General features: G+C 40.4%; 1 protein-coding gene and 1 long non-coding RNA gene across 3 annotated transcripts; one reads left to right on the top strand and one right to left on the bottom strand.

Moving 5' to 3' along the window:
- Positions 1–307: 307 nt before the first annotated feature.
- LOC136301850 (uncharacterized) lies at positions 308–2581 on the top strand. 2 transcript variants are annotated; one of them, XR_010723946.1, is made up of 4 exons: positions 308–521; positions 623–671; positions 976–1073; positions 2496–2581. It is a non-coding gene; the product is annotated as an uncharacterized lncRNA (long non-coding RNA). The 2 variants fall into 2 exon arrangements; XR_010723945.1 differs by lacking the exon at positions 2496–2581 and adding an exon at positions 2006–2363.
- An 11254-nt stretch (positions 2582–13835) lies between these two features.
- Positions 13836–19673, bottom strand: SOST (sclerostin). Its single transcript, XM_066204961.1, has 2 exons — positions 18967–19673; positions 13836–15757 (listed from the first exon to the last, which is right to left on the bottom strand). Exons 1-2 carry the CDS (start codon positions 19184–19186, stop codon positions 15336–15338), a joined length of 642 nt encoding a protein of 213 aa, XP_066061058.1. The 5' UTR covers positions 19187–19673; the 3' UTR covers positions 13836–15335.
- Between the last annotated feature and the right edge of the window lie 2393 nt (positions 19674–22066).

Below are 22066 nucleotides of genomic sequence, written 5' to 3'. Positions count from 1 at the left end.
ATTACTCTTTTGGTTTGCATAAAAATAATTTTAAAAAATAACTGAATTGTATCACCTGTCCATTGCTTGGTGAATGTGTGAATTTCCATGGATTTTCCACAGTCTGTTCCAGAGCCCCATGGGCAGGATTTGCTTGCCCAACCCTTGTGATACAGCTGAGAGCTGGAGGATGCTTCCAGCTGAGGGGCAAGAAAAAAGCAGTGAGGAACCCCTTGGAGTGAGAGAAGCCCACACCTGAGCGCAGGGAGCCCTTCATAAATTCCCAGGTGGAGCAATTCTTGTAGGAAAGGCCAGTGCTGGAGGGTAGAGCCAACAAAAAGCACATGAAGTCAGACACCCCACACTGCAGCTAATGGCACAGGAGGAGGGAAACCATGGCTTCAGGACAACTCGGGGCTTATGAAAAGAGAGTTTTGGAGGCTCGTTTTGGCAATAGAACAAGGGCAAGCTCAGGAGTGGGGGCACATTGAGACTCCCTGGGCCTTGTGGGGCCTTTGGGTGGAGGGACAGAGCCCACCCAGGTTTGCTGAATTCATGCTCCCCCTCTCCCTGGTTGGAGTCCTTGCCTTGTGGCTCTTTCCTCATTTGGTTTTATTTTATCCCTATAACTTCTCCAATGCAGGTCTCTGCAGAAAATTATGCAAGTCTGTTTGCCAGATTGTTGTCTGGAGGTAAGGGGAGATTATGATTTTTCTCTGGTCATTGGGCTGTTGCTATTGTGGGAGAAATGTATGTGAGGAACAAAATTCTCTGCTAGCAGGTGACTGTGACAGTCACTCCTGTGGTTTGTTGCTCAAAGACAGTGAGGCACCATGGTTCCTGCTGTGACTCAGGATGCAACACTTATGGTTTATGGAGAAAAAATTTGATTTTCACATTTTCTTGAGTACTACATTTACTATTTTTAGTTCCATGCATGATTAAAAAAAAAAAAATTCTAGTGGATGCTTTTTTTAAATTTATTTTTTTTTTAAGTGTCAAGCAACTGGCTACCGCAGAGAAGTAGCAGTTCCCTCAGCTGGAATGGTCTCTGTGGTTGCCATGACAGTGACTGGCAGGATCATAACACAAAGGTGAGGAGCCTGTAAGTTGAAGGAGGCCTCATGTAGGGTTTGATTGATAGAAAAAGTGATTTTTAGCTTGGTAAGAAAGAGTGTGAGCAGCTCTTCCACTTGCCCCTTGCTGGGTTCCCAGGGCCTTAAGCCCTCTAGCAAATAAGGAAGTATTTGCCCAAAAGCTATGAGAACAGAAGCTGATCTAAGAAAAAAAACCAAAAAACCCAAGGAATTCTATTTATTTCTGAAGGACTCAAAACTGGGAAACAAAAAAAAAAAAAAAAGAAAAAAAAAGAGAAAAAAAAAAAAAAGAAAAAGAAAAAAAAAAAAAAGAAAAAGAAAGCAAGCTAAAAATGGGGTCAAGAGGAGCTACTGATTCCAGAGTCTGTGTTATACTGTGGGCAGCTGTAGCTAGGAGGATATGGGGCTACTGACAGATTGGAGCACCCTGACATTTGGGGTTTGGGTAGGATATTTGTCTCTTGGCCAGTTAGTCTGACTGGTTAACTCTACTTTTTACTGTTACTCATTAGAGAGAGCCCTGCAAGACCAGGTTGACGCCACAATATTTCTGTTCTGATTCCCACAGTTGCTTCTTACCCATGTTTTCTAGGGGACTTTCTAAGATACAAAGCTGCTGCACCTATGCCTGCTGTAATTAACAAATCTTAGTTCCCAATTAGTGGCAAAGATTAGTAGACTGGTAAAGTTCACTGGAAATGAAAAATCTCTGACTGAATTTTTATTACTATCACGTTCTAATTGTCAAATCTGCTGAACACATGTATCAACCACTAGTTAGAATATGTTTGTAGGTCTAATATAATATTCCCATTACCAACTAGTGAGTTCTTAGGGGAAAAAAAAAATCAGAGGAGAAACTGGAAGAAATACTTTTATGACGCTTTGTTTATGCTGTGTTTAGGCTGTAACTGGTTGTGTTGTTTCAGGCCTATAAGAATATCTCAGTTCTGTGGGTCAGTAAAATGTGGGGAGAAGAGTGGCAGATATCCTTCTGCTGTCACAGGATCACTTAGGTTGGAAAAGACCTCTGAGTCCAGCCTGTGACCCAACACCACCTCATCAACTAAACCATGGCACTGAGTGCCACATCCAGGCTTTCCTTAAACACCTCCAGGGACAGGGACTTCACCACCTCCCTGGGCCTTCCAAGGTCTAATCACCATTTCTGGGAAGAAATTCTCTCTCATGTCCAGCCTAAACCTCCCTGGAGGCAGCTCAAGGCTCTGTCCTGTTGTCCTGTCCCTGGTGCCTGAGAGGAGAGGCTGCCCCATGGCTACAGCCTCCTTTCAGGCAGGATGTGATTTATATGATGAATAATTAATTAATATGATTTAATATGATTAAATATGTATTTGATAAACAGCTGGAGCCAAGCTATCACTATATTGTACTAATACTCCTCTTTTTATTTGGCAGCAACCAGAAACCCTGGTTTCTAACCATGAATGACCCAAATCACAACATAAGATGTTTTTAACAGGCAAATGAGTGTGATTTCATCAAAAAAGGTGAGGAACAGGGAAAAGCTAAAAGGATTTTTCCACTATTTCCACGATGTAGCTGGAGGTGTCTATGTGTTACACCTGCAGCTGGGATTAGATATTCAGGAGCTCAGCACTCAACAGTGATAAATTGCATTATCAAGTTGTCTGTTCTGCCACTAGAAGCCAACAGCAGGAGAAGCCTTAAAGGCCTCAGATGCCTGCTCTGTTCACTTCTCTGCTGGACTGTCAGTCCAGAGCAAGTAGGAAATGGCCAAAATTAAATGCAAACTGACATTAAATTCACACTTTTAGAATACTGTAGGCTAGGTCCAATTAGTAATTACCACTTATTTATTATGAACAAGTAGAATTCTAATTAGGCTGATTCGAGCCTCAGCTACTCCCTCAGATTGGATTGGCAATTAAGGTACTTCTTGTTCTAGTAATTATGGTTTACCATGAAATTACTCTCCCTTCTACCCCCAAAAAAGCATCGAATTAGCCATGAGTGGAATTATATTTATCACCGGCCCCTGTGCAGTAGAGACATTGCAAATAAATACAAACAATTAGAAAAACCACTCAGAGTGCTGTGCCAGCACAGTAATTAGGGTTTGAAGGCAGGAATTTTTGCGGAAGCCAAACTGGCTGGGTTGTCATTCAAGAGTAGCAGCCCTGAGGGTGTGTCCCAAGCCTCCGGCTCTCCTGGTCCCCTCCCAGGAGCCAACCCAGCAGGAGGAAACATGCAGAGAAGAGAGTGTTCTACCAACATGATCCTGGAGCAAGGAGCAAACTTTGTGAATTCACCAGTCTGGTGTTTTCTGAGATGTCACAGTGACCCCAGTGGGTGCCTGGCAGATGACCAAGCCAGAGCAATACAAGCCTGCTGCAGGGTATTTCAGCAAACACAAGTGTAAACAAAAGGATAGCAAGCATAAGCTAAACCTGAATTCTTCCCTTGTCCAGAGAAAAAAAGAAAACTAACTTCTTTTCTGAATATTTGAATTCTAGTCCCTATAGCTGCAGTTGTTATTTCAGTGACAATTTCGAAGTGTTATGCTCTTGTACAGGCTGATGCATAAATCAGCTTCTGACCTCTTCTCTCCCCTTTCCCTGCAAAAATGCATTTGTTTCTGGCCCCGTAGCCAAAGCGTAGAGTTCTGTGCCCCAGAGCTTTGGACTTTCATAGATGGAATAACTATCCCCCTTCATTATCACATTAACATTGGAAGGCCATCTATAAATCAGTTGGGTTTATGTATCATCAGTAGGGGATCATGGACTAAATCCTAGTCTGTGTAGGTTTTAAGGGCCACTTAATTTTTTTAAAAAACTTTTAAGGTAGTAGCTTTACCTCACCCACTGTGCTGAAATAGTGGACATTTTATGCTTCAATTTGTTTAGCCATCCAAATATGCATGAACATATTGAATTTCTCTTAGAACATGAAGAATTGTTCTTAGTTTAAAGTGTTAAACTTCTTTTAACTACTGAAGCAAAGAAAAAAATCGTCTTTGATTTGTAACTTCTCATACCTTGACCACCTTTAGATCTGTGTTAGCAGGAGTAAGAATTTCCTCTCCCCAAAGGCCATCTCACCACAGGAGTCAGTCCTAGGCCTTCAGATAACTGGGAGGTTGAGGTTTTTCACTAATTATGATATGTAATGATATATTTTCCAATCTCCTAGGCTTCCAGCAGAGTTAATCCTGCACAGGGTCTTTCTTTTATGCAATTTGCTCTCTGCTGCTGTTTCTTCCTAGGCAGTCAGCACACCTAAGGACTCCAGCTCACTTTGGAAGGCAAGTAATTCTTACTATAGTAAGAATTGAGGACTATGTAATAGATTTGAGTAAGAGATTGAGGAATGTTTCAGAGAGAATCCTTCCATAAACTGATTCTCCTGCAATAAAACCCACTGGCACAAGGAAACCTCTTTTTTTCTTTTGTGTCATCTTCCACAGACTTTTGCCTGGCAGCCTCCTTCCATGGGCTTATACCAGCAGGGTGTTCTTACTTGAGAGGCATTTGATTCAATGGTTTTGTGGAGTAAAAATCTATTGCCAAATATAAAGGATAGAAGAAACAAAATTAATAAGAGTCTTACAATAGAAATATTCACATTTGTACCAGTGAAAATCACGTGTACTCCCATCTGTGCATGCCTTAGATTTCATCCAAGAGGAATTATTTCCCCTTTTCTAGAAGGTAGAGAAAAATAGAAAATTAACTTTTGGTACATCTGTCATGTGTAACCACCATTCAGGGATGAGTTACTAATACATTGTTAGCTACTGTTTGCAGGACAAGGAAAAGGAGCTGGAAAATCAGTTATATTACATATAGTCTTCTCTGGTTATTTTCATGATTTTTATCATTTGCCAAATATTGTAAAGTAATCATTAAGGACTGATATTGCAATAAAAGGATTATTTCTCACAGTAATCTGCGGGGTCTTTTTGTCTTGAACACATGTACATAAATTTATTGAAGAGTGAAAACTCTGCACACAAATTGGTCTTCCTGTGCCTTAAAGCATTTAGTTTTCAGAATAAATAACAGGTTTGGAGAAAACACCTGGATCCTCCATTTGCTACCTCTAAAATGAGCACAAGAAAGATAGAATAGAGGCAAAAGAAAGGTTTGCCTGTCCTCCTTATGTCTGCAATACAGTTACTGTGGGTGTCAGGGAAGAAAGGAAGAGTTGTAATGACTCTGTTCTTTCTGCTGCTGAAACATTCAGAGGAGAGCAAAATTTACTGACATATTTTGGCAAAAGAAATGTGTTTCTTTGAAATGGAGGATGAATTATTCTCTCTAAAGTAATGTGAAGTAATGTGGTTTTTTTTTTATTTTTTTAAACTTTTTAATAGCATACTAAGTTCCAATCATGAGTCTAAGGCAACTCTTTTTTCCATTTCACTTAGATGTGATTTTTGATCTTGAAAGGCCTTAATAATACAGTGAGGAATGCGATTCAGAGATAGGCTGTGGAAGTGAGTGGATTCTGAATGGCTGAATGAATAATAAATAAGTTACAATTATTAATAAAAATACTTGCCATTAAAGGAAAATAGACTGAGAATGTCCATAAATTCCCTTCAGCAGACTTATATAATGTACGATTCAAGCTATGTTGACAAAAGAAGGCTCATAATCATTTGTCCACATGTCTGTAAAATATGACATGATAATTCTTCCTATTTCAGTAAGAACAATCTACCATGCAGACAGCACAGAATAGAACATTTGTATCATAGTAACTCAAACTACCAATTTAAGTTAGACAAATGAAAAAAAATAGGCTCCAGCCCACACACTGTGGCCTGGCACAGAGCAGCATCCAAAGATGAATGCAGATGATGAGATTAATTTGTTGGGCCCTTACTTATCACCTAGAGGCTGAGGCTTCGTATATTCTGAGGTAATTTCCTGATGCATGCCCAACGTGCTATTTCAGCTTGGCTCCAGCCAAACAGGGCAATTTACTGCAGCCAGAAGGGGCCAGAATTACCACATCTCACGTTATTAAAATGCACTCACAGTTCAGCTCTTTGACACCTGAGCCTTAGGTCTGCCATGGGCTTCTGCTCAGGCTGCCATGGGAAAGGTCTCTTTCCTTTGGTCCATCTCATGCCTGTTGCTTTTTGTCCCTGTGACAGTTTAGCCAAGAGGATCTCACAAGCTCTGGTGCACCATTTTCTTGTTTGCACTTATCTGTGTGCTGGTGTTTGAGCATGTGTTCTCTTCATGAAAATTTGGTGTGTTGTTTGACACAGACACATTCCCCAGTGCTGCAGAAGCTCTCCTGCACGTAGGGTCAGTCTAAGGGACAGAGCTGATAGGCTCATAATGCCATGTGCCACAATTTTCTTAACTCTTTTCCTGATGAAAGTGTGGCCTGAATCAGCCTGGTGCCTTTAACAAATACCTTAGAGAGTTGCAGCTTAATATGATTCTTTAAAGGCAGCCAGCACTCTTCTTCTGCCTGGGAGGTTCTGCCTGGGAGGTTCTGGCAGTCCCTGCAGGAATCCTTCACTTCCTGCTGCCCTTCAGGAGCCACGGCTGAGGCAGCTCCATCTATCAGCCAGAGGTGCCTGCAGAGTGAAAACAGAGATGCTCCATCATTTGTCTTGGGCAGACACTGGGAGCTCTGTCTGCAATCACAAATTAACATGAAAACCTCTCACAATTCAGTGTATTATTCAGAGTAAACTCTGTATTATGCAGAGTTTGGGGTTATTTTAAACTTAAGTGACACAATCTGTGGGGCTTCTGTTTCCCTGTGTGCAGTCCCTGGCATGCTGTGTCCCTGATGATAGAGTACATCTAATAAACTTTTTATTTTTATTTACCAAAAATGGATTGTGTTTGGAAGTGTGTCTATCACACTACCTCTCTCATTTCAGTTGGAATTGTTTTTTCCTGCAAACTGCTATTAAGAATCAAAGCATTCACAGAGAGAAACTTTTTAAAGCTTGACTTGTTGGAAACAAAATCTTGTCTAGTATTCAGAGCCATTCTGGGTGTTCCTATGTGCAGCATGTGATTCCATAGAAAGATGAGCAATTTACTTACACTGAACTAGTTAGTATTGAGCTTTGTGATATGAAAATAAGATATGGCTCTGATGACATTTGAAGTCAGTGAAAAAGCTTATTTTGACGTCATTGTGGTGTTTCTGCATTTCTTTGCTCATGAAACATTCTTCCATGTTGTACATTTAAAATCTAGTGGTAAATATTTTCTGCTGAACTCAATAATTTAATTCTCCCCAGCAATACTGCTGGTCGTTTATCCACCAGGCTTGCATGTGCTTTTGTTTTACAGGACACAAATAGCTGCCCAGTCCTGGGAGCAAGATAAGATGCAATTCTTTGAACTGCAGGAAGGACAACACGAGTGAGTGACAGCAGCAAACCCGTGAGACTGGGGGAGACAACTTTAATTTATTTGTACAGCATGCACATGGAAGGGTCCTTACCTCCTGTTTGGGTAATGATAAATGACAAGATGTCGACAGTTATTAATTAAACTGCCTGCCATAGCAATGTACATGATGATAAGACCTAAGAAATGTGTAGCATTCCTCCTACCCCATCATGAGAATGAGGCCCCGCCACTGTTCTCTGGCACAGCAGAGATTAGTCTAAAGCATCAATATTCCACTACAAGCTGGCTACCTAGTAACTGCCTGAACACAGGGCCCTAAAAATTGAAACTCTCCCTCATGTGATGTGTAGTAATTAAACTTCAGCATTCTTTCTGCAGGAAATGTTTCTCCTGTGTTGTTCCCACAGATTGTGCTACAACAACAGTTTTTGCCCCATGAACTATTAACCAATTATGAAGGGATTTTCTCAGTCTGCTTTAACTGAGGATCAAAGACAAACCCCATTTTTTTTTGCCAGATATTGTAATTTAGGACACAAAACACCAAGCATGCACGGGACTCAAGGCTTTGGTCAGTCAAACAAAATGGACTTAGTCACTCAGATCCATTTAAACTTTTCTGATTTGCCTCGCCAATATTCCAGCTGCTTTTCTTCCTTTACAAATACATTGCCACGCAATTTCAATGTATTATCCTATTCTACTTCCATTTATTTCTTTCACATCTATATCCTTTATGTGTGTGCTACTTGGAGCTCAGTATGTCTATATACTGCCCAGTAACTCAGAGTGAAATTTTTGAAAATAAACTAATTTTAAATTGCCATGGGCTGCAGATGTAAAGAATCCTTCTGTTATTACTGCTAAATATATTTATTCTGGCTGATTAGTATGGCTTTTTAGCCTTTGATACGTAGATCTTTTTTTAAACTGCATTAATGCAATCTGGGTAATTGTCCTTTAAGTACTGTCTTAGGAGCCAGATATCAAAAATCAGAACAGCTCCACAGAAACCCATATCAGTTGCAGTTATCTCTTGGACATTACTTTCTTCTTACTTAGGTTTTTTTTGTTGTTGTTGTTTGTTTTTTTTTAATTTATTTTTTATTTTTTATTTTTGAAAAAGTTTTCTGAACCAGCCTTTCACCAGACTTGTGTGTGAGGTCTCCCTGAAGAGCCAGGTCCAAATAAGTTTGACCATAACTGTCATTTTCCTAAAGACCACCCATAAAAAACGTTTGCATGAATATCCTTTGGCCTGTGTCATTCTATCTGCACTCTAAATATATATTAGAATTTATATTTCCACTGTTTGCAGAGAAATACAAGTAAATTCAAGGTCCTTTCGTATGTCTATATGTAACACATACTCCAGAATAATAATGGTGTTTTTCAGTAAATACAGGGTGCTTTCACTGCTGACCAAACCAGAATTATAGATTTGAGGGCTGTGTAGCTTAAAAGTAAATTGGATATGGGCTGAGTTTATTGCTCACATGCAAACTGCCAACTCAGACTGTGCTACAAACCAGTTGCACACATCCAATGGTCCCTTTGAGGTTCCAAACCCCCCAAATAATGAAAAACTAGTTCAAATCCTTCCAGGTTAGACGGACAGCACTCCAAATAGAAGAAAGGGATTTGTCTGAGGGGATGATGCTTGGATTCTGAAATTAGGCCAGTTTTCCCACTAAAGATGCCTATTCACTTACTCCTATCAGTGGACAATGCTCTGTTGAATATTTGCATTTTTAACACTTTTCATTCCACAAAGTCCTGTTGTTCACTGCCAGTGCAAGTTCAATCCTTAGACTGATTGTGAGTTCTCAACGCCATAGTAGAGATGTTACTGGAAAAAAAACAGTTCTAGAGAAAAGTATCTTTTCCAATGGGCACATTTTTGACTCCTAGGAGGACTCTGGACACCTCTGATTTAAAGAATAATTGATTTATTTGGAAGCCCATACTAATTGGTGATCAGGCTTAAATACACACGTATTTTCACTGGAAGTCTATTCCATTGTTTGTCCTCTTCCTCCCATCTTCAATAATCTCCTAACAGCACTACTTTTGTTTCTAGACATGCAGAAATTCAACAGGAGTGAAAAGTTTCTGGTTTTGAATGCTACCCTTAACCTGAAGAACAATTTTAGGAGAAAACTATCACTTTTAAAACTAACTTCTCCTGCTAATTTGACTAGGGAAAAAAAATAAGGCCCTGCAAATAGCAAAACTCTCCAAATGGGAAAGTAATTACCTTAAATTAAGCCTTATTTCTGGTTATAAAAAAAACCCCAACAAAACAACAAACCAACAACCACCCAATTCTAAAAGCATGTTGGGCAGACTGGAAGCATTAGAGTTAAACACTGGCCAGTTTATAGTGAAAGGGAAGGAAATAGACAGGAGGAAGGAAGGAAGAAGAGATTAGAGAAATTGAGAGATGTAAATAGTCTCAGAGGAGCCACCGTGTCCCAAAAGCTCTCCTAAGGGAAGTTTTTACACCAAAGAATCTGGAGGTCTGAATGAAGAGTGACATCACTTATTTATTTAGCCAGAGCTGAGCTGTTTTCTTAATTGAAATAACCTCCCGCTGAAAGCATTAAATTGTTGGTGGAGTGATAATGATGTCTGTTTAATTCAGGGGCTTGATAACCATGAAATAAATACTCTGTTATTCCTTGGTTTGAGAGTGTATTTAAATTGCCTGGAAAGCCATGAACTAGAAAGCTCGAGCCTCAGGGTGAATGCCCCAGACAGCCTGATGTGGGAGCCTTCAGTGGGGACATACATGACTTTGGATTTGTGACTCAGTCAAGGGTTTGGGACTCAGGACTCAGTCACGGACTTGGGGCTACTCTCCTTTGAGATGAAAATGATGTAATACCCTTCTGGACACCAATGTGTTCTCAAGTTCATAAGAAAATTCACAATTTCCATGTAAGGTGAGAGCTCCCAAGTGTCATGACAGGCCCACTGGTATCAGCTGTAATCTAAATGGCCAATATAGGGCAAAAAAAAAAGAGATTCAGATCACACAGTGCCTCACCTGGGAGGGCTAAAATGGATGTTTATGGCTCCAGAAGAACTTAGAGCAGACTTCCAACACCTAAATAGGGGCTACAGGAAACGTGGACAGGCTTCTGCATCAGGGATTCTGGGGATAGACTGGGGGTAATGGATTTAAACTGGAAGAGGGTTAGATTTTAGGAAGAAATTCTTTACTGTGGGGGTGGTGAAATTCTTTACTGTGGGAGGTTGTCCAAAGAAACTGCAGCTGCCCCATCCCTGAAAGTGTTCAGTTTATCTGTACACCATGATGTGGTAAAGGTGAGATGTTTGTGTTTGTGTTCTCTTTGTGTTTGTTAGACATTTACTTCAGAATTAACAGGGCATGTGCTGATGAGTTTTACCTCTATTCAGGTTTTAGTGATTAGTTTTATTATCCTCTTTTTACAGTAAGAACTTGTTCTCATAGAAGAACAGTGAAAGCTTTTAGGATTGAAAGAAATAACCAGTTCAGGATATGGCATCAGAAATGGTTAACAGAGACAGAAGAATCAGCATTACTTCCTCCCTTTGGTCTTGAGACACTGTGTCTGTTACACTCTACCCAGAGTAGAATTCACTTTGGTGAATAGTATAAAAGAAACCAGCAAAGCTCCATATTCCCAATTCAATGAAATGGCAACAAGGCACTATGAGCCTTGTCCAGGGAACTCTGCTGCTTGACTCTCCAACACTGAGTGTTAAACACTGCTTCCACAATTCTGGGAAGAGAAATGTCAATCCCTTGAAAAAACTTTGAGTTGAATTGTGCTTTGATGGCTCCAGGACTGCAAGGGGAGCAGCTGCACTGTTTTAATGTAACTAAATGACATTGGCTGCATGTGCTGCAAGTTCTGCAGTTTGTGCTGGCTTTATTTTAAATGCTGAGTTATTTTAGAAGTGGACTTCCATTACTGGCCTGTCAAGGGGAGTTCCAGTTTATCAAATTTCAGGTTTCAGCTGCACAGCATGTTCAATCCAAACTCCAGCTACATATAAATATGTTATATGATAATTTAAGGCTTTCAAGGCTGTTTATTATAGAAAAGTTGTTCTGTGTGCCCATATGCTGCACTAATTTGAGTGAAACAAGCTAATTATAAGTTGATGTCATATGGCTAAAAAAATACATGTTTATTCCTGCCGTATTTCACATTGCTGACTTTCTCAGCCACCCATGTGATGTGTTTTCTGGGCCTAGGACTTCACTGGATAAAGTTATGCTCTTTATTGTGCAATTTCTAATTAAAAAGATGAACCTTGTGCAAAATCTTTGGGGCCTTGTGGGCACCAGCAGGATCCTTCTTCTGCTGGTAGGTTTATTTTTCACTGAATAATAGCAGAATTGTATTTTTGCCAGAAAAAGAAATGAAGTAAGTGACTATTTTAAGCCAGTGAGTGTATTGCAGAGAATGTGCCACGGTCTACACAAATCATTGGAAATAAAAACGAGGGGGAAAAGCAGATTTGGAGAAATATGAATTCTGTCTGAAAAAAAGTGACTTGGCTGCTTTTCTGAGGATTGCCCATTTTGGCATTGCTCAGTTCTGACAGGCAGCTGGCTCCAGCCAAGGGAAGGTAAAAGCCGTGACCTGTTACTACTTCTACCTCACAGCATATAAACAATGCACAGTTGTGCTATTTTATTGCAAAAATGACAATGAAGTCATTCGCTCTTGTTAGAAGAGTTTATGATTTCTAAGAAAAACTATCTAATGCTTTGGTAGAAGGAGCACACAGCAGGTTACTGTCCATTCCTTGAAAAGAACTGAAAGTATGTAATTTTGTGTAAAAGACAAACTCAAATTTCCTACAGACACCTTCTCAAACCCACAGTTAGGGATGCTATCTCCTCTCAGATTATGCACACCTATATTAGAGGTTAAAAAATGGAGGGTGATTGCAAAAGTAAAGGAATAAATGAATAAACAATCCCAAATTCTTCTGAAAAGAACCCACATGGATGTGGGGGTGGAGGAGAATGTGGCAGTCTACCTCTGAAACATCCTATATTATGATTTTTCCAGCTGTTAGTAAAACACTGTTTCCCATTCCTCTGCCGATAACATAAATTGCAAAAGTGGTGGTTGGAGGTGACTCTTTCAGGAGTAAGATTACAGAGGACCAGTCATATCTGCAACTGCTCATCTCACCCACCTTGAAGCTCATTGGTAAAACCAATGAGAAGTCACTGCAAACTGGATGTGTGTTAGCAGGAAATACAGCGGTAAAAGTGCCCCAGGACTCTTCACCCACTGGGATTCTTGTAAAAGCTTTTATAATCTGCAAAGAATGAATCCTTGCATTGTGGGTCAGAGAAATGCAAGATTCTGAGAGGCAGTTTAACAGCAGGAAACGTTGGCACTTTTGGTTGACAAGAACTGTATGGGACAACGTTTTTTGGGGTAAGAGGACCTTTTCTAGGTGAAATATTTGGGAGAAAGACATTACTGGTTCCCCTGAAGCAGGCCTGCTGCTTCTGAATTGCCTGAAATCCAGGATGAAGTCTGAGATGAAGTGGAGCAAGTCTCTTTCACTGGCTAATCACAACCAATATTAAAAAAACAATATTTCATTGACTTTAGATGCTTGAGAGACTGTGGAGCAGCTTTCCAGAGAACTGAACTGCTTTTCTCCCTTCAGCAGTGCTTGCAGGTGCTCATACTGAATTCTGAAAATGAAGCCCCAAGTGTCAAATTCATGAAGTCAGAGATAAGTCTGGAAAATGTTGTCGCAGTTGTGACAATGGTTTATTTTGGGTTTTTATATGATGTATCAAGTAAGGAAATGACAACTTATATACTGTGTGTCTTGAAAAAGCTGCTCATCTTTACATCTGCACTGAAAGACCTGCATGCTATATGCAGCCCAGGCTCAGTTTTCTCTGACTTTATTGGAAAATGTTTCTTAAAGACTAAATGAAAATGAGCATAGGTCTACAGTACCAAACTGTAAAATATTTAAACTGTTGCTTGGCAGCACTTGCAAGGGGATTCCACACTTCTTCTTTTTTCTTTCTTTTTTTTTTAATAAAAGAAATCTGAAGCAATCAGATTTCAATCAAGAACTCTTGATTGACAGGTCACAGATTTACTGTTTGCTTTGGTGGCTTTATCTGGCTGTGAACATACGAATCAGGAAATGCCCAGGGGAAGCAGAAATGAGAATAGGGAAATAATTCTGAGCTACTTATCTGCCCAGGAAGACCTTTTCCATGAGAAACATCCTGTACCAGAGCAAGGAGTTCCAGGATGGAGTTTCTTTAGGGATGTGTAGGTTGTTGGAATTAAGAATCTCAACAGTTTTGACCACAGAGACTGGACTTGGCAACCCTGACTCTTCTGTAGATCCCTGGCTTTGCAGGAGATCAGCTTTATACGGTAGCTGAAAATCAACGAGTCTTTCTATAATTAATCATTGTTTCTACTTTATTAACAATGTATTTAAAATTAAAAATAACAGACTACTATTTTTAAAGCAGTATTACTTCTCGTTCTCTACAAGGTAAAATATTGCATAAATAATTTCTGGAAAAAAATAAATACGTAATTCACTCTCTGAAATGATACCTTTTCTCTCTAGGTTCTGGTCCCACATAAAATAACTGAAAAATCTATCAACATTGCAAATTTCCACAGTTTATATTAATTCAGCATAAATTCTACAGGCTGTATAAAGTATGTGACAATTCACTTTCTAACAATATTCTTTAATGTAAAAACACAAACATTAGTCTGAGTGTTGAGAAGCTAAGTAAAGGAAAGTTTCTGCCAAACAAAAGACTTATCAAAGCTGCATGTCCTAAAGATTTTCCTAGAGGAATTCATGACTTAGCAGAGGCTCACTTTTAATGCAGAACCACCACCTTACTCCCAGAGCTTGGTTTGCACAGTTTTAGTGCTACAGAGTGTGTGGCCAGATAATCCAAACTCTACAGAATAGAAAATGTAAATGGACGTATCTAAGCTGATATTAAAGTCAAACGTGTTCTAGGAAATAAGGAATAATCAGCATCTTCTATGTTAAACTATGTATAATGTTAGCTGTTTACAGGACAAACATCAGTGAGGTTATCTGGTTTGAGAGGAGCATCTTTTTCACAAACCTGCTCCGCTTAGGAGAATTTGTTGAATTGTCCCTAAACCAAATCATTGTTCCTAAGTCAATATGGTTTTAGTTGCCAAATCTCAGTTTTGAATTTGTCGACCCCATAATCTTTGAATTAAAAGTGTGAAATAGATTTGTCACACTTTTACTTCCGTTTGGAGAACACTGGTGTCATATTTTGATTTCTGTGTTTGAGAGGAAACACCTGGTGCATGAGGACATCTGACAGTGTGTTAATTTTCCAACAATTTGACTTCATTCACCATATCTTGAAATCCCTGCTACCCCTAACTTTCTGTGGCTCTCTCAGAGAGTGCTAACTCTCCTGGTGCTTCCCTAATTGCAAGTTTGTCCTGCATCACTGCCTGGGAAAGGGATCTCAGTATTCTTTTCACATAAAGTGAGTGGAATGATTTCTAGCAAAGCGTGATTGTCACCACAACAGCTTCACTTCCCTCTGCCTTCCTACTCGCACAGGACACACAAACTCGCATGGGCCACCAAGGGGTTCCTCAGCCACCTCCAGCTCGCTTTCTCTCATTCTCTTATCAGACCATAAGTGCTATAATCTGATCGATTTTTGCTTATGTGAGCCTTTGACCCAGCTTAGCAGAAGGAATTGGAACCTACTGCAGTCAGAACATCATGCTGTGGCCTCTGAGTGCCTTTTTGATGGTTCAGAAAACATCCAGAGCTGCCAGTCTGTGTCACCCAGAGCCACCTTCTAATAAGCATTTTCCAGCTCGTGCTGGTTGGATTTGGCGCTCCTGGCTCGGGACAGATGCGGCTTCTTGTTCTTCTGGGGCCGGGCGCTTTCCTTGCCGAAGTCCTTGAGCTCGGACTGGTTGTGGTAGCGCGTGTAGCGCTTGCACTTGCAGGACGTGGCCGCTCGGAATTTGTAAGTCCGAGTCTCCTGGTGGGGACAGGCCATCAGGACGCGCTGGGTGCGGGTGTGTGCGGGGATGCAGCGGTAATCCAGCGCGTTCTGCCGCCACCACTTGCCCCTGCCGATGGAGTTGGGCAGGAGGTGCGAGGGCTCGCACTGGCCCGAGCACAGCAGCTCCTTGACCGGCTTCAGGCTGCGGCACGGCCCGTCCGTCACGTAGCGAGTGGTGCGCATCTCCCTGCAGCTGAACTCCGCGGCATCTGCACACGGGGGACAGAGAATTCCTGTTCATTCCTTAATCCCAACCTGCTTTCCTTGCCGGCTTGGAGAAAGCACCCACCAAACCCCCCCGCCCCCCGCCCTGTCTCCCTGCGCTGCCAGTGGGAAGGAGGAACGGGTTGGGGGAATAAAGGTGTTTTAAAGGGCTTATTTTACTTCTCATTATCCTTCTCTGATTTTATTAATGATAAAATCACTGGTGTTTTCAACGGCGTATTTTACGTCTCATTATCTTCCTTTGATTTTGTTAGTAAAAAAGTCACCGGTGTTTTTAAGGGCTTATTTTATTAGTAATAAAGTGACTTGTACCTCTAAGCCAAGCCTGTTTTGCCCTTGGAGTATTTTTCTCCTTCCTTATCTCAACTCATAAACCTCCAAGGGTTTATGAGTTAAGGCAGAAGAAAAACAGCTACCTCCAGCTCAGTTTATCTCATTCTCTTATCAGACCATAAGTGTTAGAATCTGATCGATTTTTTTTACTTTTCCTCTCCTCTGCCCAGCTGTGGCTTTCGTGGGTGTCTGATGCTGGGCCAGTGTCAAACCACGACAGTTCCTGCAGCAGATCTCTCTCTGACCTAGATACAAGCTGAATGTCTTGAACAGCAGATTTTTCAGGGGAAATATTTCAAAAGGCTCACTCATGCAACTCCTGACTATTCAGTTACTCCAGTTGTAAGATCCTTGAATAACAATGTACAAATTAGTGAATAAAATCCACCAGGTACATTTCATGTCAGTGCTGAAATGGAGCTTCTGGAGACCAGCCCCAGCAGCAGCTGGGAATTTTTGGCAATATTTTCCTGGCTTCATTTACCTGTGGGCAGCATCTTCCCCCACTGCTCTAGTTTAACTCTTATTGACTTCAGATGTTGACTCCAGATTTAAATTCTTTTGCAACAAAAAAAGTGTTCCTGAAATGATTTTTAGCTGGCATAATGTGTTCCGGATTAGAGAAATCACAGGTAGCAACAGCACTAAGGAATTCCCACTATTCAGCTTTTCCAAGTTTACTACTCTCTGTAGTAATTCCACATCCCCCATAATTCCCCTCAGAGAGCTAGAGGCATCTTCTGGCTATTAGGAACCTTCCAGATTTTTTCCTCTCCTTTTTTTCAATGGATAACTATAGCCAAATGAAACAATAGAAAATACAAGATTTCTTAGCATTAAGTATTTCAAAACTTTCCATTTGTAGGAAAATAATTTTTCCCAAAAGCGTCTCTTTTCCCAAATGACATCCTTGGTCAATTCACTTGTTGGGAAGATACAAAATTTGATTTTTAAGTGTTTATCAGACTGCTGCATCTAGATAAACACATTAATGTTCTTTTCTTAGTCAAAAGGACCGTTTCAACTCAGGAACACTACTTGTGGTGGAAGCCTTCAAAGGTGAGCTCCCAGAGAAGGCTGTGTCTGTTAGCCCCATTCTCCTCACTGTGTACAAGGTTTAGTTCAGCTAAAAAGAGAATTCTGACCCTGAGACATTAGTGACAGAAAAGTATTTGTACAGACATTTTAATTTTTGGTTTTGCTGTGAAGTACAGAAACAAGACTTTTAGTGCTCAGATTTATATTTGTCAAAGTATATTTATATTTGTCAAAGTACAGCTAGCAAGATTTCATTTTTTAAAACTTTGAAGGACTGCATTAATGAAATTAAGCAGTCCTTGTCAGCTGTGACAAAAATACTGGCAACTGAGCTCTATGTGTACTTTAGTCTAACACTCCCAAGTTCCCCAAGCATCTATGAAAATTATGTCTGTAAATAAATAAATGTGTTCAATAAGGTGTATTGTACCTCCATAATGCACAGACAGTTAAATATCCAGGCATTTGCCTCAGCTCTACAGGTGATATTATGTGCATTTATGTCCCTTCCTGTAAGTGTGCAGGTGCAAAATCCCTCATGGTCTGGTGCATATGTTCCAGAAAGGTCTGGCCACTTTGGATCATAGTTTTGATCCAAAACTGTGTTTTAAAGATGCCACAGTAAGTATGCAAGACCACTGTGTATCTTACACAGCTGCCCAGTCTCCTTCAGTCTTTCATTTCTTAAGTTAATGTGCTTTCCACTTTGAAAAATCTGCCTGTATCAGTGGGGCAGGTTCCCAGCTGATGTCAGAGTAGTAAGAGCTTAAAAACTGAAGGTATTGAGAGGTGAGAGGAAAACCAACCTGCTCTGACCTGGTAGTTGCTGGGGCTGCCTGGGAGGAACAGAGTGCTCCCCCTCTTAGGATTTTAGGAACTCTCAAAGGTCACACTCTCAAAGGCATTACTTTTGTTTTTCTTTCTTTTAAAATATTGTTAACCCTATGGTTTTAAATGCCTTAATGACAGCTGCAGCAGAAATTCACAACTGCCTTCCAGTCGTGCCGAGAAAAAGGAGGCTGGCTAAGATCTGCAATGCACAAAGTGGAAATTCTAGGTTTGATCTGTGGCTGTGTTGCTCTGTGCTTTATGCTGTGTGTCTGGAGGACCAAGCTTGCCCTGTTTTCCAGTGGAAAACTTTTTTAAAGCTACCTTTCTCTGCTTGCTGTTAGCTCTCCATCTTCTGTCTCTCCTCTAAAAGCTGGTGTCTTGCATCACTGCTAAATTAGACTTTTGGTCAATGTATCAGTGACAATGTATCTTGAAGCATTTTTGGCTGCTGGAACCTGACTGAAGATCTGTCTGTTAGCAAAGGACAGCGAGCAGCACACTTCTCATCTAGCTGAACACAACCTCCATGTGCCACTTTTGATGTGTGATCTCAGTCACAACTGGTGTGGATGTTCCTAAATATTACAAATTTATATTATTGTCTCCACTGTCAACTCATTCCCCCATCCTAATATTAAAGAGGGAAAGAGAACTGGTCATACTTCCTCACAAAACACAGAGAAGTCTTAAGTAATATCTGCTACAGGTTTTATTTCTTGGAGCTGTCTGCAGAGAGCAGCTGGGCAGAGTAGCAATGTTCAGCAGAGAGAGATGATGTTTGCATCAGTAAACTCCAATATATTCTTTCTAATGTTTATATTCATACTTCTTCAACAGATACTTCTTCAACATACTTCTTTCAGCAGATGTAAATCCCTATCACTTAAAACAGTTGTGTCACACCCAAAAGTGTTAATAAACAAACATATATGATAACAAGTATTCTTTACCAATTGTCTGCTCCGATCTAAAACAATAATATTTTTCTTACCGTTAAGGTCTGGAGTTTGCTGTATGTGTCTTCCTCCATGTTTTGCCTGATTCATTGTGTTGTTGTTGCTGAAAGTCGGCTCCATCGGGGTTTCTGTATTTTCAGTGATCTCAGGAATGATTTCTGTAGCATCATTTTTAAACATCTGCCAGCCTTGTACAGGCTGAAATGTGATTTGTGTCACGACACAGACAGCACACACAGCCCAGGAGATCTGCATGGTGGCAGCTCACAGATCAGCTTTTCAGCACCCTGACAGTCTCAGATCCCAGGCAAAGGCACATTATTCCCCTTTTTAAAATCCCTTTTAGAACCAAGCCAGCCAATGACTATACAAAGTGGGAAGGGCCAGACAACTCATTCATCTCAGCTTTTGTCAGTGTGAAATAAAATGGGTGTGTGGGGGTGGGTTGGTGACAATATTTTACAACTTTTATGCGAAAACCTCTCATATCTACCTAATTTTTGAGCCTGACAACAAATGGTGATAGACAAGACTACAATGAATAGCAACCTGACAAGCCTTTCTGCAGTTTATTTCTAACAATGGTGTAATTAAAACCTGCTTCTGCCTCCATCCATATTTGAAACTTTGGCTGTCGTCTTTTCCAAGGGTTTTTCAGACTTTTTACATTTTGCTGTCATTATTCCTCTTCCCTTTGCTCACTGTATAAAGTGAGTAAATCCAGAAACTGTAGCTCAGTAGTTCTGCTTTGCAGTCTCTGCAGGGAAATCATTAGGGTTAGGGCAGCTTTTTTCCTCCCCTTTCCAAAACAAGGAGCTCTACATTTTGTTTCACAAATATACTGGAAGAAACAGGGAAGAGCTTCATTTCAATATGAGAAGTTGTTGTGTTTACTTTTTCTTAAATATAGTTTGCTTGGAATAGGTTTTTAGGTTAAACAGCCTGAATGTTGTAAATTATAATTTTTGATGTGCTCCTTCTCACATTTTTAACTCTTGGAAGAACCACCTAACACACGTTTGCATTTGCTTTAAGTTCATTGCATAGTCCTACTTCTGCTGACATTCAGTGAAGTGTTGAATACAGGACATTTGCTCATTTTAAACACAAGAACTTGGCCAGACTGATTTCCAGCCATGATATAATGAACAAAAAGAGAAAAATGATGACTTTAGGTCTAGGGCATTTATACCTAAGATGTATTCATGTATCATGTTTCAAAATCTCATCTATGGTATTCTTCCTTGCAAAAACAAGATGATAATGATGAAAATATCATAATTTCTGTGTCCCAAGACTACATACACTTTCAAGTGATTTGCAAATGGTGTTAGGCTAAATATATTAATCAGAAAACATCTCAGCCTTTAGGAAGGTTAAGATACCACACTGAGCTTGTCACAGCTACTGAAAACAAAATGTTTGCTTAAAGCAGTACAGGGACAAGTGTGTGTTACTGCCATGCTTGTCACAGACTTTCTCCTGAAAATATTTCCTGTGGAGGAGATTCAAAAATGATTCAGTCTGACTTTCCCCAATGACTGTAAGACTTAGAATGGTTTGCATTCCATCCTGGCAATTCCCCTGATGGGGTACAGAAAAGAAGGGTCACCAAATTTAAGGTGTAGGTGTGTTGTCCCTTGGTGTGCCCTGGATGATGAACAGCAGCAAGGACCTGGGGACATTTCACCCCTTCATCCACACACACAGACACACACAGAGAAACACAGACACACACACACAGACACAGACACACAGAGACACACACAGACAGACAGACACTCCCATCAGGTGTACCACGGTACTGGGGCTGAGCTTCAGCTCCCCTGCTCTCTGCAATGGTCCTTCCCTGAAACACTGGCATCTGAAATACATCGTGAGGTGCTTTCCTTCCCAGTCTTTTGCTCAGCCAAAAATTAGGAATCAGCACTCTCAAAAGTGTTCTCCTTTCCAAATACTCCAAGTAATGTCTAAAAGAAATCATGTGTAGTGTTTCATACTACAGTGTGCCCTTATTGTCAGTTCCCTTCCTCCTTTGCTCCAGGCAACACCTTAGGCACCCAACCATCTCAGAAAGTGCTCTGTTTTTATGGAGGAATGCAACACACTCTTTCCTTTCTACAAGATTTTTTGTCTCCTCAGCCAGTCAGAACATATTCTTAACACATTCTTTAATACAGACTGTATTAAAGATACAAAATAATTTGCTTCCAATATGCTGATTATTTTTTCTCTATAATCATCATCATCATCTGTTAAGGGTTGAGTTTGAAACATCATCATAAGTGGCACTGATTATCTTTCATTAACTTCCTCCTTTTGTCAAAGCAGTTAATGATGGCCTCACAAATACAGGAAACCAAACTCCCAACTATTGCAAATGTTCTTCAAAGCATAATTTTGGTTACTTACGTGTAGTAAATCTATTTTTGGCTTAGAGCTAAACTGAACAAGTCGTGAAGGACTTGAAGTCCTGAAGGACCAGGAACTAAACAAAGATTTTGGTATTATTTTTGTCAGATAGGAATAGCACCATGTGTGGCTATTCTCCAGCAGAGCCCTTGTCCTAAGTGACATCACAGCCCGTGGCAGCATGGAGAACAGCTGGAGAGCAGAACAGGAGAGCAGAACAAAGTGCTGGCAATCACTGAATCCTTGTTACCCCTTTCCTGCCCTGTTTAAATGCCTTCAGAATTGTATGTATCCACCAAAGCTCAGTTTCTGTTAATTTCTTTCCATGTAATGTCTGCCTAAAGAATATTTCCAGAAGCTATTGCTGTTGGTGTGAGCCTACTAGGGAGAATCTCATTTAATCAACTGTCACATAAAACACAAAAATCTTCTTGATGAAGCTTCTCTCAAGTACTTAATCTCCTGTATTAACTGTCTTAACATTTATCTGTATAACCTACTTGGAGAAATAACACCAAAACGATTTCTGAATGAAAAAACAGAAGCTATATTTAGCCTGTGGTTTAAAACTTCTTGTCCATAAGCTAGGAGGGCATCCTAACAGATGCCAGGAATGAACCCAGATCTCAGACATTCAGAGTCCTCAACTACAAAATCATTCTTTCACGCACTGGAGCTGCTTGCCTGCTCACAGTCCTTTCAGCAGCAAAGCAGACATAGTCT

This window comes from Chamaea fasciata, unplaced genomic scaffold (genome assembly GCF_029207755.1).
Source record: "Chamaea fasciata isolate MVZ Bird 193981 ecotype frontalis unplaced genomic scaffold, bChaFas1.0.hap1 SCAF_27, whole genome shotgun sequence".
Lineage (NCBI taxonomy): Eukaryota > Metazoa > Chordata > Aves > Passeriformes > Sylviidae > Chamaea > Chamaea fasciata.
Note: the sequence above shows the minus strand (reverse complement) of the source record. Positions and strands in the feature narration are given on the sequence as shown.